This window comes from Danio rerio, chromosome 20 (genome assembly GCF_049306965.1).
Source record: "Danio rerio strain Tuebingen ecotype United States chromosome 20, GRCz12tu, whole genome shotgun sequence".
Classification (NCBI taxonomy): domain Eukaryota; kingdom Metazoa; phylum Chordata; class Actinopteri; order Cypriniformes; family Danionidae; genus Danio; species Danio rerio.
The window spans coordinates 50394474-50409900 of NC_133195.1; the positions used below are offsets into that span (position 1 = coordinate 50394474).

At 39.1% G+C, this 15427-nt stretch overlaps 1 protein-coding gene across 11 annotated transcripts in view; it reads right to left on the minus strand.

Annotated features, from left to right (window-relative positions):
* dnmt3aa (DNA (cytosine-5-)-methyltransferase 3 alpha a) overlaps positions 1 to 15427 on the minus strand; it is a 128212-nt gene that overhangs the window by 52238 nt on the left and 60547 nt on the right. For 2 of the 11 annotated variants that reach the window (XM_073932474.1, XM_073932471.1), the window contains exon 1: positions 4521 to 4616. The exons of 7 other annotated variants lie outside the window; for them this stretch is intronic. In XM_073932474.1, coding sequence (XP_073788575.1) covers positions 4521 to 4589 — 69 coding nt within the window. In that variant the 5' untranslated portion in view covers positions 4590 to 4616. 11 annotated transcript variants of the gene reach the window in all.

Genomic DNA, 15427 nt, shown 5'->3' on the forward strand with positions numbered 1-15427 from the left:
AAGTGACGTCAAGTGTTTTCAGAGCCCGAGGGCAGAAGCGTGCTTTTGATGGATGGGACAGTGTGAGTTACTAATGTATATAAAACAGAAGCAAAATGGCAAAATCCGTTAGTCAGCTTTTACGTGAAGCAGCTGTATGGGTACAACAAGAGAAACAGAGGACACAGGATAACCAAACGTTCATCCTACAGCAGGAGTCACGGGCTTCCTCAGTGGGCAGAGAAACTGTGCAGCATAAGCAAGGTAGGCCTTGTGATGTATCCCTATGGCAGTGGTTCTCAAAGTGGGGGTCGGGACCCCCCGAGGGGGGGGTCAATGAAGGGGGGTCGTCTGGTGATTTCCAAAAATCTATTTATTCTTATTAAACCATAAGAATTACCATATTTTATCTAAAACGTTGTTTATAGTTACTATATAGTCACTATAGTAGCTTATAGTTACTAGTTCTGTTGGATTGCGACCCCTGGGGTAATTACATTATATTAAAGACGCAGTAGCGTCAGATGCAGCAGATTGCTTTTAGAACACCAGGTTAAACTCTCTGGCACATTTTATAGCACTGACATACAATAAAAAAAAAATTCAAAGAAGAATAGACTTGGGACTATTGGTGTGTGTGTGTGTGTGTGCGCCATTGCATGCAAGGTTTCTGTATTTATAGCCACCTCAGAGGATATTGAGGGTCGCGAGTCACTAACATTGTCATTTTGGGGGTCTCGAGCTGAAAAGTTTGGGAAGCCCTGCCCTATGGTATACTGTATTAGATCTTGTGATGTTAACAACTTGTTAGTACTAAAATCTTTAAAAGACAGCCAAATCAGCTCAGTAAAGTTGGTTTTAGGGTGGATATTCGCCAGGCATTCGCACACGCAATTTTAGGGTTCTGATACCAAATGATCAACTAGAACTTCCTAAAACTTGTATAGGTGACAAAACTTTTGCCAGGTGGTGTACACCGACACACTCTAGAACTCAACGCTTAAGGCTTTGATGAATGGCGACAGTGTTTCTGCATACAGACTCGTCTCATGTCAAGTGTGTGAACATCCCGTTATGACCCGAACATGCCCTCTGACCCCTCGACCTCTGGCTTTATGACGAGTTTCAAGAGCTGAGCGCTTTATGATCATGACCCGGGCATGAACGACCTCTCACCCCAACCTCACCCTGACCCCAAAGTCTCTCATGTCTAAACAAACGTCATCCTTTTGGGTGAAACCGCTTGAAAGGAGACTCTGCTCAGTACAAAACAATAACAATAGTGAAACTGTGAAATATTTTTACAATTTACAAAAGCACATCATCACTGCCGTCTTCAGTGTCACATGATCCTTTAGATATTATTCTGATAGGCTGACTTACACATTGAAAACATTTATTATTGCTATTTATAGGCATGTGTGAGTATTTGGCAGCCAAAAAAACAATGGCAGACTACAGGAACAATCTTTTGAAAGTGACATCACCATCAACTGGGCTGGCAACAGATGGTGATGTCATGGATGTTATATTAACGCTACTTATTTTTTAAAGGGATAGTTCACCCAAAAATGAAATCCATTGATTCTTCTATTCTCTATCGTGTGGTAAAACTTTATGAGTTTCTTTCTCTGTTGAACACAAAAGAAGATATTTTGAAGAATGGTGGTTTACCTACTTTAACAGTAAGGGGAAAAAATACTATGGGAGTCAATAGGTGCCAGCTTCCAGCATTCTTCAAACAGTAACACATGAACATAAAATATCATATTTAAAATGTCAGAAATCGGTAACCATTGACTTCATTAGTAGGACAAACACATACTAATGGAAGTCAATGGTTACAGGTTTCCAACATTCTTTAATATACATTCAACAATTGATTTAGAACAAGTCAAGAGTGAGTAAATTCATAAATTTTCCTACAGCTTAGTCCCTTATTTAACAGGGGTCACCACAGCGGAATGAACCGCCAACTATTCCAGCATATGTTTTACGCAGCGGATGGCCTTCAAACCACAATCCAGTACTAGAAAACACCCTCTGTCAGTTAAACGAAATTTTGATTGCACTGTCAAATTTTAAGACTTTCTAAAGCAGAGATCAATGCAGAGTATTACTAACATGACTAACACAGAACACACAGATGACCCTCAACATTTAAAGGGACAGTTCACCCGAAAAATGAACATCATTTACTCACCCTTGACTAGTTCCAAACCATTTACTTTTAGTTCTGTTGAACACAAAGGAGGATATTTAAAAAAATGTTGGTAAATCAGTAACCATTGACATCAATAGTAGGACAAACACATACTAATGGAAGTCAATGGTTACAGGTTTTCAACATTCTTCAATATACATTAAATAATTGGTTTGGAGCAAGTCAAGAGTGAGTAAACTAATTAATCAATTAATTTTCCTCAGGCTTAGTCCCTTATTTATCAGGGGTCGCCACAGTGGAATGAACCACCAACCGTTCCAGCATGTTTTACGCAGTGCATGGCCTTCCAGACACAACACACCCACTAGTGGGAAACAAGCCCTATCAGTTAAACTAAAATGTAATTGCATTGTAAATTTATAAGACTTTATAAAAATGAATTAAATGCAGAGTATTACTAACATGACTTGCGCAGAATACACTGATGACCCTCAACATTTAAAGAGACAGTTCACCCAAAAATAAACACCATTTACTCACCCTTGACTTGTTCCAAACCATTTTTTTTATTCTGAAAGAAGATATTTTGAAAAATGTCAGAAATCGGTCACCATTGACTTCAGTAGTAGGAAAAATACAAACTAATGGAAGTCAATGGTTACAGGTTTCCAACATTCTTCAATATACATTCAAGAATTGATTTGGAGCAAGTCAAGAGTGAGTAAATTCATTCATTTTCCTACAGCTTAGTCCCTTATTTAACAGGGGTCACCACAGCGGAATGAACCGCCAACTATTCCAGCATATGTTTTACGCAGCGGATGGCCTTCAAACCACAATCCAGTACTAGAAAACACCCTCTCTCAGTTAAACGCAATTTTGATTGCACTGTCAAATTTTAAGACTTTCTAAAGCAGAGATAATAGCAGAGTATTACTAACATGACTAACACAGAACACACAGATGACCCTCAACCTTTAAAGAGACAGTTCACCCGAAAAATGAACATCATTTACTCACCCTTGACTAGTTCCAAACCATTTACTTTTAGTTCTGTTGAACACAAAGAAAGATATTAAAATTTTTTTTTTGGAAAATCAGTAACCATTGACTTCAATAGTAGGACAAACACATACTAATGGAAGTCAATGGTTACAGGTTTTCAACATTCTTTAAAATACATTCAATAATTGGTTTGGAGCAAGTCAAGAGTGAGTAAACTAATTAATCAATTAATTTTCCTCAGGCTTAGTCCCTTATTTATCAGGGGTCGCCACAGTGGAATGAACCACCAACCGTTCCAGCATGTTTTACGCAGTGCATGGCCTTCCAGACACAACCCGCCCACTTGTGGGAAACAAGCCCTATCAGTTAAACTAAAATGTAATTGCATTGTAAATTTATAAAACTTTATAAAAATGAATTAAATGCAGAGTATTACTAACATGACTTGCGCAGAATACACTGATGACCCTAAACATTTAAAGAGACAGTTCACCCAAAATTAAACACCATTTACTCACCCTTGACTTGTTCCGAACCATTTTTTTTTTTCATTTTTATATTCTGAAAGAAGATATTTAGAATAATATCAGAAATCGGTAACCATTGACTTCAGTAGTAGGAAAAATACAAACTAATGGAAGTCAATGGTTACAGGTTTCCGACATTATGTAATATACATTCAACAATTGGTTTAGAGAAGTCAAGATTGAGTTCATTCATTCATTTTCCTACAGCTTAGTTCCTTATTTATTAGAGGTCACCACAGTGGAATAAACTGACAACTATTCCAGCATGTTTTACCAAGCGAATAGTGAGTAAATGATGACAGCCTTTCATTTTTGGGGTGAACTATCTCTTTAACAAAGCATCCACACTACATAACATCCAACAATGTACTGAACTGACTTGACCTTCTCTTTCTACTCAGATGACATCACTGAGATCAACTGGCATTATTAACATCTTCCAGACTTCCTGAGTACAAATACGTTAACATGCATCTATTTCCAACACAACTGCACAAGCCAAACACAGCAAGGTCATTATTGAGCACACTACAGCTTCACACAGTGATCAAACTGTTCCACATACTGTGGTTTAATACTATAGAGCATGTAATATACACTGCACAGTCTGCACTCCAGGAAGCTTGCATGTCTCTACACTTCTGGTTTAAAGCAACACACACACACACTTATGCAAAAGCAACACACACACTTATGCAAAAGCAACACACACACACTTATGCAAAAGCCAAGTCAGCATTTTCTACTTTTATCCTCTGTGCTAAACAACACACACACACACACACACACACACACACACACACACACACACACACACACACAGTAAGTAACACACACACACATACCCACACATGCCGCTGTGTCTGCTGATCGCCGTCCCTCTTAGGTCGCTGTGTGTGTGTGGGTGGGTGCATGTGTGTAAAAAGACACTTTCAAAACTCAGAAAGAGCCAGACACACATGCACAGTGTCTTTGTTAGGGCATCACATGACTCGATGCTGATTGGTCACAGAGGGTTTGTTAAAAAAAGGAAAAGGGAGGGGGGAAAAAAAAGGGCAGGAAGACGTACAGCTCTGAACTTCAAAGAAAGCAAAAGCACAGACCAGAGAAAACAGAGAGAGATGGCTTAGATTTGCTGATGATTGACTCCTTTATTCATACGGGAAGGATTTTACTAGACATTCTGAATGTCGATGTTACTAAAAAACGTCATTTTTATCTTGCTTTACACTTTTAAGACTTATTTATTTGGTGTTTGACAACTCATGAAGTCTTTTGGTGTTGTTATCACATGCTGGTGTAAGAATTTAGTCTAATTCCTCACACACAGACACTGAAAGCACTATTTTTGTAACAAAGATACCATTAAAGTGATGTCTAAACGCTTTCATTTTAAGATTAAAAAATGGAAAACAAACATGCTTTCGTTATAGAGTGATCACTCGATATATCCATAGACTGTAAAAGATATAGACGTAGTATCCGTGAAGTCACCCATAGGTTTCTGAAGAACACAAAAGAAGCTACCAGTAGGCGTGGCCAACTATAAACATTTTGTTCGAGCATCTTCGCACTGACCGGGGGATACCAAATAAGGGCAAAGAGGCGGAGCTACAGACACCTGCTAGCGTTTTTCTTAGGCCCCGTTTACACTAGTGCGTTTTAGTTTGAAAACGCATAAGTTTTGCTACGGTTACGCCATCCGTCCACACTACTCCGGAGTTCTCGAGCGCCGAAAACGGAGCGTTTCGAAAACGCTGGAGAGGCCGTTTTCATTCTGAAACGCAGCTGCTCCGTCTCAGTGTGGATGGGAAAAGACGGAGACATCTGAAAACGGAGGCGGGGCTGCAGACATTCGCCTCTCTGATTGGGGCTTTTCCTCAATATTAAGTAGCCTAACACACAGTTCAGTCCTGAATCTTCTCCGTGTAAGTTCAGACTTCGCAAGTTTGATCAAGGCTGCATCTCTTCTTCTCAGTTTGATATGGAAAACATACCGAGGACACGCGTCAATCTTCACAGGGAACAGTGTACTTTATAACTTCATTCACATCACCTTGGCTACGTTGTTTCACTTTCTCAACAATAAAATGTAAACTTGATATAAGGAACTGCCTATTTTTATTTTAATATTAACAACTAAACAGACAGCAGAAATGTTGAGGCGTCGTGCTGCATGAGCGTCATCTTCACTGTGTGGATATTTATAACAAAACGGAGCCGATAACAACTGCCTCCTTTCAGTTTCAGTGAAAATACGAAACGCACCCTCTCTTTTGCTGAATATCAGTTTTAATAATCGATAATGGCCATTATAAAAGTATAACATACAATAAGTTTATACATTATAGGAAATAAAGGCAAGCGATCAGTCAATATACAGAATGTAGGCTACGTGGTTTCATTAATCATTAACTTATCTTTGCGCTCAGCCAAAACACGTTACCTAAGAACAAGTAATAGATTCCAATGACCAAAGTCAGGGAATATGTCGTTAGATAAAGACAACAAGATGAATGAAATATCCCGTTTAATAAATATAGTGAGATTAGATCCAGCGGGAGATGCTTGATGAGAAGTCCGACTAGCAGAGCTCTCATCTGGGTAGATGGGCTCCAGCGATTGCCAAAGTGTGTGTGTGTGGTAACGTAATGTGCGTTTTCAGCGTTTTGGTGTGGGCGGAGAGCAGTTCAGAAACGCTGGGTAAAACGCGAGTGTGGACGCGGATCGTTTTCATTCTAAAACGCCATTTTAAAACTAAAACGCACTAGAGTAAACGGGGCCTTTGACGGGCTTTCCTATCCGCTTGTTAAGTGTGACGTCACGCAGAGCGGCTTCCGGGTTCAAGCGCTCTATACAACTGAATGGGGAGACTCATGAAATGGTAATAATAAACATTTACAAAGCGATTTAAGGCTTTTAAAAATCACGATCGCAGTATATATGTCCATGCCTAATATCCAATAGCCAGAAACTGATTCATTTTTTTTATAAATTGTTAAATTTTTGGTATTTGTTATCCAGCAAGCCCAGAGATTGTTGTGTACACTATGACTTTATATAAAATTAACTTTAAAGTGTGATAGGAATAAAACGTGATCATAAACAAATGATTTCTCCACTCAAATGAATGGCGGCTTGGACCCGGAAACAGTATTACATACGTCACAAACACGTCACCACTTAACAAGCGGATGGGAGAAACTCTTAATACTTCATTACCTGTGACTAGTTTGTGTTCTGACCACATGTGCTTGGTTGTATACTATATCAATAAAGTGTTTAGACTTTTAAAAACACTGTAACATATCAAGCCACTAAACATTGTTCTTACGACGTTTTTCTACAGGAGTAAACTGCGAATTACATCAAAACACTTCCAATATAGTCTGTGTTAGTATATGCAAGGAAATCCAGGCATAACACTGTATGACAACGCTTCAGATGACTAGAGTCTACAGCTAATCAATCTGTCAGATTCTGGAGTGCACTACAGCTCTAAAGAACATTATAAATGATATGCGATCTCAAATAAAACAAATACATTTATAGATATGGTATATAAGTATATAATTTCACTCACCTGGGAAATGGAGGCCACGTGAATGGTTTGTGAGCACAATAAAGTGCACACAGCATGCCATATTATCTTATAATTGCAGGAAATAATTCCAAAAGGCAACTGACTGTGTAAAAACTGTGTATGTGCTGAGCTCAGCAGCTAATCAGCCGGAATCAGCTGAGGTGAAATGATGGTGACCAGCGAGACCTAGCTGTCACTCAACTGGCCACGCTCTTAATTATGCAAACTTAATATAACCTAATAAAAGAGAAACAGATGAGATATAAAAAATTCACCCCCTTACAGTTGTCATGGAGGGTAATATTAGCTGTATGCACCAAAATCGTTCTTTGTACCAGGTTGTAAACACCTTTTTTCTGCTGTAAAGTTGGCCATTTTAACAGTGGGGTCAATCGAAATTGTTTAAAAGTGTTTAAACGAGAAAATGTTAATGATTTTCTGAAAAAAGGTAAAACATCTATAATAATTGTAAAAAGTTAAGCAGACTACTTCGCGGAATATCGCTTATTGCGGGCTATTTTTAGAACGTAACTCCCGCGATTAACGAGGGACCACTGTATGCAAATCTACTAGTTATTTCCAACATGCATTTTTATCACATGAAATTTTCCTTGAAGTCATTAAATATATGGTATTAATATATTATATAATATAATATTAATTGTTATATTCTAACAACTCTTTTGCATATTTGCATCATGTCAGTTGATGCTCATTAACCTCTTAAGGCCTACGCTGTTTTTTTACACACATTTTTTCTCTTCGCTATTTGGGCTTATTGGAACCAAATTAGAATAAAACCTAAGTATAATCCCTTGATATGATGTACTTTTAGAAAAAAATGATGTCCATATATGAGACACAAAAGACTCTTAAATCTTGGGTCAAATAGATGCCCTTTAACTAAAATCAAAAGGTCTATTTCAAGATTTAAGAGTCTTTTGTGTCTCCAGAATGTGTCTGTAAAGTTTCAACTCAAAACACACATCAGATTATTTACTATAGCTTTTACACATTGTAGCTGTTTTTGTTGCCTGTGCCTTTAATGCAAATGAGCAGGTTCTCCTCGCCCACTATTCCTGTTAGAGTGTGCCTGAATCTCTGGCTGAGTCAGATAAACAGCACAGTGACATCAAGGAAGCAGATCTCACTTAGCATTTGTGACAAATACTACAGTAAGAGCTTTCCCAATGATTATTTGATGTATTTGTTGTGGAGTTAATTCAAGCCTTTCTGCAACGATGAGTCTCACATAATGTCTTTTAGGGCTGCAACATCGAATCGATTAAATTGAAAAATCTATACATAAAACTACAATAGCATCAAATGTAAATATAACATAACAAAAATGGACCAACAATTCACTTTAGTGGCTACACACACACATATATATCAAATAAGTTAACAAATTTAAGTGCATTGAACATAAAACAATTCAAGACAATCTCAAGAATAATTTTATTTCCGTTTATGGTAAATAAGTATAAACCATAGACTGTAAAATATATGGACGTAGTATCCGTGACGTCACCCATAGGTTTCTAAAGAGCGCAAAAGAAGCAACAAGTAGGCGCGGCCAACCGTCGCCATTTTGTTTGCGTGTCATCACGCCCACGGCGGGATACCAAACAAGGGCAAAGAGGCGGAGAATGAGCGGAGCTACAGACACCTGCTGGCATTTTGCTTGGACCTTGTTCAGACACACTTTACTTTGGGAGAAAGCTTAATACTTTATCACCTGTGACTCGTTTGTGTTCTGACCACTTGTGCTTGGTTGTACACTATATCAATAAAGTGTTTAGACTTTTAAAAACACTGCTGTAATACATTGAGCCACTAAACATTGTTTTTATGACGTTTTTCAACAGGAGGAAAACGCAAATTACTTCCAAACACTTCAGATATAGTCTGGGTTAGTTAATGTAAGACTATTGATGAAATCCAGCATAACACTGTATGACAACGCTTCAGATGACTGTTCTAGAGCCTACTGCTAATCAATCTGACAGATTCAGAAGTGCATTACAGCTCTAAATATAAATATAAACGATAAATGATCTTAAATAAAACAAATACATGTATAGAGATGGTATATAAGTATGTAACTTTACTCACATGGGAAATGAAGGCCACGTGAATGGTTTGTGAGCACAATTAAGTGCACTCAGCATGCCATGCCATCTAATAATTGTAGGAAAGTCCAAAAGGCAGTCGACTGTGTAAAGCCACATAAAACAACACAGAAATACGATGAATATGCAGAGTTCAGTTGCTAATCTGCCGGATTCAGCTGCGGTGACGTGACGGCGACCAACGAGACCTAGCTGTCAATCAAGTGGCCACTCCCTTAATTATGCAAACTTAATATAACTTAATATAAAGGAAACGGATGAGTTATAAAAAAATTCACCCCCTCACAGTTGTCATGAAGGGTAATATTAGCTGTAATAACCAAAATCTTTTTTTGTACCAGGCTGTAAACACCTTTTTCTTCTGCTGTAAAGTTGGCCATTCTAACAGTGGGCTCAATTGAAATTTGCTTTGTTTTGGAGCCAGGAGCGGCCAGGACTAGCGGAATTTCGGATGAATTGCAGTTTTAGTTACTTCCGTATTGGCTTCCTGAGAGAGAGCGGGAGGTTGCCACTTGGTTTAAACAAGCAGCAAAATCTTTTTTTATTTATTTATTTATTTTTTTCGCACACTTGCGCACACACACACAAAACACAATTTTTGGCACTAATGAAATAGAAACACACACACAGAGGAAACCTAAAAAAACATAAATGATAAACACCATTGCAAATAATTAGGTTCTTCATTATAGTGTCTTCATAAAGCAAACCGCTACAGACAGCATGCTCGACGCACACACACATGTTAGTAATCAAGTCGTAGCGGATTTTGATGAGAACCAGAGGCTGCAGTGGGTGGAGACTCTCTCTCTCCCTCACAAACACACACACACACACACACAAAACGCACACACGTTCCATCCCCTCTCCCTTCCTCACTCTCTCTTTCTCTCTAGGTGAACTGAGGACACGACAGCCCCTGCAAACCCCTACGGCCTCGTATGAACACACCCTCTACACTGCAGGACACTAAAAAAAAAAACAGAGTCAGACGATCTGTGCTATAGTACCAGAGTTATTCTGAGCATTATATCGAACACTGAATGCACACAATACTACGCACTCATTATATGACTATAACAGAGACACTTTAAAATACAGCTCCTCTGTTGGGGTCCATTGAAGACTCCTTTAAAGGAATGCTCCACTTCTTTTGGCAATAGGCTTATTTTACGACTCCCGCTTTTGAGTTCTGCAGAGAGCACTTTTAGCTTAGCTTAGCATAGATCATTGAAACAGATTAGACCATTAGCATCTTGCTCTAAAATGACCAAAGGATTTTTGATAATTTAAAGCTTGACACTTCTGTAGTTACATTGTGTACTATAACTAATGGCAAAATGAAAAGGTTGCTATTTTCTGGGCTCATACTGCTGTAATGATCAAGGAACTTTGCTGTCTACCCATTGCTGGAGCAGAGCAATGATATTACAACCCTAAATCAGAAAAAGTGGCGACGCGGTGGGTAGCACGATCCCCTCGGAGCAAGAAGGTCACTGGTTAGAGCCTCGGCTGAGTCAGTTGGCATTTCTGTGTGGAGTTTGCATGTTCTCCCTGTGTTCGAGTGGGTTTCCTCCGGGTGCTTGATTTCCCCCACAAGTGCACAGACATGTGGTACAGGTGAATTGGGTAAGCTAAATTGGCCATAGTGTATGTGTGTGAATGAGTGTGTACGGGTGTTTTCCTCGCAAAAACGGAAATGCTTGTAGTTTCTGCCAACTCCACTCTACACCATAACTTTTCAATCCAGATGGATGGGGCAACCATTACTGCATCCAAAATGGTGAAAAGCCTTGGAGTAACGATTGATGACCAACTAAACTTCTCTGACCACATTTCTAGAACTGCTCGATCGTGCAGATTCGCACTCTATAACATCAGAAAGATCCGACCCTTCTTATCTGAACATGCAGCTCAACTCCTTGTTCAAGCTCTTGTTCTTTCCAAACTGGATTACTGCAACTCTCTACTAGCTGGGCTTCCAGCTAACTCTATCAAGCCTCTTCAACTGCTCCAGAACGCAGCAGCACGAGTGGTCTTCAATGAACCTAAACGAGCACATGTCACTCCGCTGCTAGTCCGTTTGCACTGGCTGCCAGTTGCTGCTCGCATCAAATTCAAAGCTCTGATGTTTGCCTACAAAGTGACTTCTGGCTTTGCTCCTTCTTATCTGCTCTCGCTTCTGCAGATCTATGTGCCCTCCAGAAACTTGCGTTCTGTGAATGAACGTTGCCTCGTGGTTCCATCCCAAAGAGGGAAGAAATCACTTTCGCGAACGCTCACGCTCAATCTTCCCAGTTGTTGGAATGAACTCCCTAACTGCATCAGGACAGCAGAGTCACTCGCTATTTTCAAGAAACGACTAAAAACTCAACTATTTAGTCTCCACTTCACTTCCTAATCTGCAATTGCCTCTTTGAATATCACACTAACAGTACAAAAAAAAAAAACAAAAAAAAAATACTAATACTAATACTTCCCTTCTTAGACTTTACAGACCTGAAACTTGCCTACAGCACTTATTCATTGTTGCTCTTAGTTGTGTAAGTTGCTTCCTTGTCCTCATTTGTAAGTCGCTTTGGATAAAAGCGTCTGCTAAATGACTAAATGTAAAATGTAAATGTTTTCCAGTGATGGGTTACGGCCGGAAGGGCATTCGCTGTGTAAAACATATGCCGGATAAGTTGGCGGTTCATTCCGCTGTGATGACCCCTGATGAATAAAGGGACTAAGCTGAATAGAAAATGAATGAATGACCAATTAAATATAAACCATTCTGCTTAAAATGTCATGAAACATGTGACTCACAAATCTGAGACACGTTTTAATTAGGAAAAAGAACAAAGTAAAAAAAAAAAGTTGAAAAAACACTGACACTTGGGCAGCGTTTGAGTCTGGCCTGTTCAACACTGTGCACAGAAAACACACCTATACAGGAAACTGGGCCTCACAATGTGGCTACCTCCCCCCCCACCACACACACACACACACACACACACACACACACACACACACACACACACACACACACACACACACACACACACACACACACACACACACAAAATAACGGACTTTCCACTGATGATCGCTATCCACCCACCACACACACACACACACACACACACACACACACACACACACACACACACACACACACACACACACACACCTCAGAAGATCCTTGCACTGTTTCACTAAACTGCTTTGGATTTCTTGAGAACACACTCATTTGTTTCAGACCGTTTTCTTTGCATCTTCACCTCAATCTCAAACACCAATTCAACACATTTAATCTTTTTTCTCAATGCAATGCTTTGACCAGAAACACTTTTATAAAAAGGTTTTTAGATATATATAATAGGGAAATGAATAAATGCCAATGCTCTCAAACTAAACAGTTAAAACAGATTACCATAAAAAAATGCTACGCAGTTTCGTTTTAGGGTCATTTTTGACCCGATTATCTTTTTAGCTCCTTTAGGTGTCAAGAATTCATTCATTCATTCATTTTCCTTCAGATTAGTCCCTTAAAAAAATCAGGAGTCACCACAGTGGAATGAACCACCAACAGTTCCAGCATTTGTTTTTTACAGCGGATGCCCTTCTAACCGAAACCCAGTACTGGGAAACCCCACTCAACGCTCACATTCACACACTCATACACTACAGCCAATTTAGACACCGTTTACACTAATACAATTTTGTATGAAAACCAAATGGCAACCTCCCGCTCTCCCTCGTGATCAAATATGGAAGTAATTGAAACTGCGATTCAACAAAATTCCGCTAGTCCTGGCTCCATCATTTTTGTTGACCCTAATGTTAAAATGGCCAAATTTACAGCAGAAAAAAGGTGTTTACAACCTGGTACAAAGAATGATTTTGGTTAATACAGCTAATATCACCCTTCATGACAACTGTGAGGGGGGGAATTTTTTAGAACTCATCCGTTTCTTTTATATTAGGTTATACTAAGTTTGCATAGCTTAGGGCGTGGCCACTTGAGTGACAGCTATGTCTCGCTGGTCACCATCACTTCACCTCAGCTGATTCCGGCTGATTAGCCGCTGAGCTCGGCATATTCATCGTATTTTTGTTTTGTCTTATGTGGCTTTACACAGTCAGTTGCCTTTTGGAATTATTTCCTACAATTATTAGATGGCATGGCATGCTGTGTGCACTTTATTGTGCTCACAAACCATTCACGTGGCCTTCATTTCCCTGGTGAGTGAAATTATATACTTACACCCTTAAATCCCCATTTTATTTAGGATCATTTATCATTTATAATGTTCTTTAGAGCTGTAGTGCACTCCAGAATCTGACAGATTGATTAGCTGTAGACTCTAGAACAGTCATCTGAAGTGTTGTCATATAGTGTTATTTTACTGATGTGGTTTCCAACAAAGCACATGTGGTCAGAACACAAACAAATCACGTAAGCCTGTCCAAGTAAAATGCTAGCATGCGTCTGTAGCTCCACTCGCGCTCCGCCTCTTTGCCCTGGTTTAGTATTGTTGGAATAAGAGGTCTATTAGTCCATGCGTGTTCAATACAAACTCAGTAGGCGGAGATCAATTTAAAAATTATTAGTAATTTATTAAGTATAAATGAATAACTCGATTAGGGCCCTGGGTCGCACAAATGTGTCCTATTGGTTATACAATGCAATCCAAGAGAACCCACCAGGCGCTCTGTGAGTGTTTTCTTAGGACTAAAAACCCAGTTTATATACACAGTATATACAGTCTGCACCATCTCTAGTTCCTCTATTTTGCACAGAAGAGCTGGACCAGTTAAATGCACATGCTTGGAGACCTCCATAGGCTCCCATGTGTTTCCATAAATGGTTACACAGGAAATCAGAAGTGAGAGACAAGCGTTATACTTGTTGTTTCTGCTGCATATTTCTTGTCCAAGATAGCTCTTTCTGCAAAATGCCTTATTAGTATGCAAAATACATCTCCTCGAAGGCTAGTTTCGGTTAGCATTTAATTTGATAGAGCATACAAAATATAGTATAGAGAATAAAAATACATATGGTTAAGAATGACTGTAAGGTAAATGATTTAACATCTCTTTTGGTTAAGCATACACAACATACTACTAGAGAAACAAGGATAACTCTAATGATAAATGAAAAAAAAAAAGAATAATATTTTTTACAGTATCCCACTGTTACGTAGCGGATGCACCCCGCTACGCACATAAGGATGACCGCTATAAAAATAATGATTAAGGATGACCGCTATAAAAAGTGGTCACCCGGAGTCCCCGTTCCTGTTCCCCCAAGCACACACACACAGGCCAAGTTGTCAATAAGGGGTATCAGATTTATTAAACAAAAAGATCAAAATCAGAATCAGGGAACAAAAAGGCCAAAACAACAAACAAAACAAGGTACGCTACCTAATATTAAACCTCTTACCTATACCAAAAATAAAATTCCATAAATAAAGCATACAATTCTAACCTCCATAACTAAGCACAAAACAGGAGAAAACTGGACAAAAGAAAAAGGGCCTTCCCGTTGATCATTCAGCATTAAGGTAAATATTAGCCACAGCTAACACATGATACCGTCCTAGTACCGTATTTAACAGAGTATCTCACCAGATGACTTTGAAACAGGGTTGGAGAAAGGCGTTACACAATCAGCCACCGCTAATGCAGGTTACCGTCCTATTACCGTATTTAACAGAGTATCTCACCGGATTACTTTGAAAAAAAGGTTTCAGACAGATCACTGCCGCACAGAGAACTCGGTGCAATGATGCGCGAACAAAATGGCGACAGTTGGCCACGCCTACTTGTAGATTCTTTTGCAGAAACCTATGGGTGACGCCACGGATATTACGTCCATATCTTTTACAGTCTCTGATAAAAACGCATATTTAATATATTTAGCATATTTAGACTTTGATACAGAACTCAAGCCCCGCCCATTTGTTGTTAAAGGAAGGATCAGAAAAGACTATTGATGTGTGTGACTTTATCAGAGCTCGACAGGAAATATACAGTGCACAGTTTATGG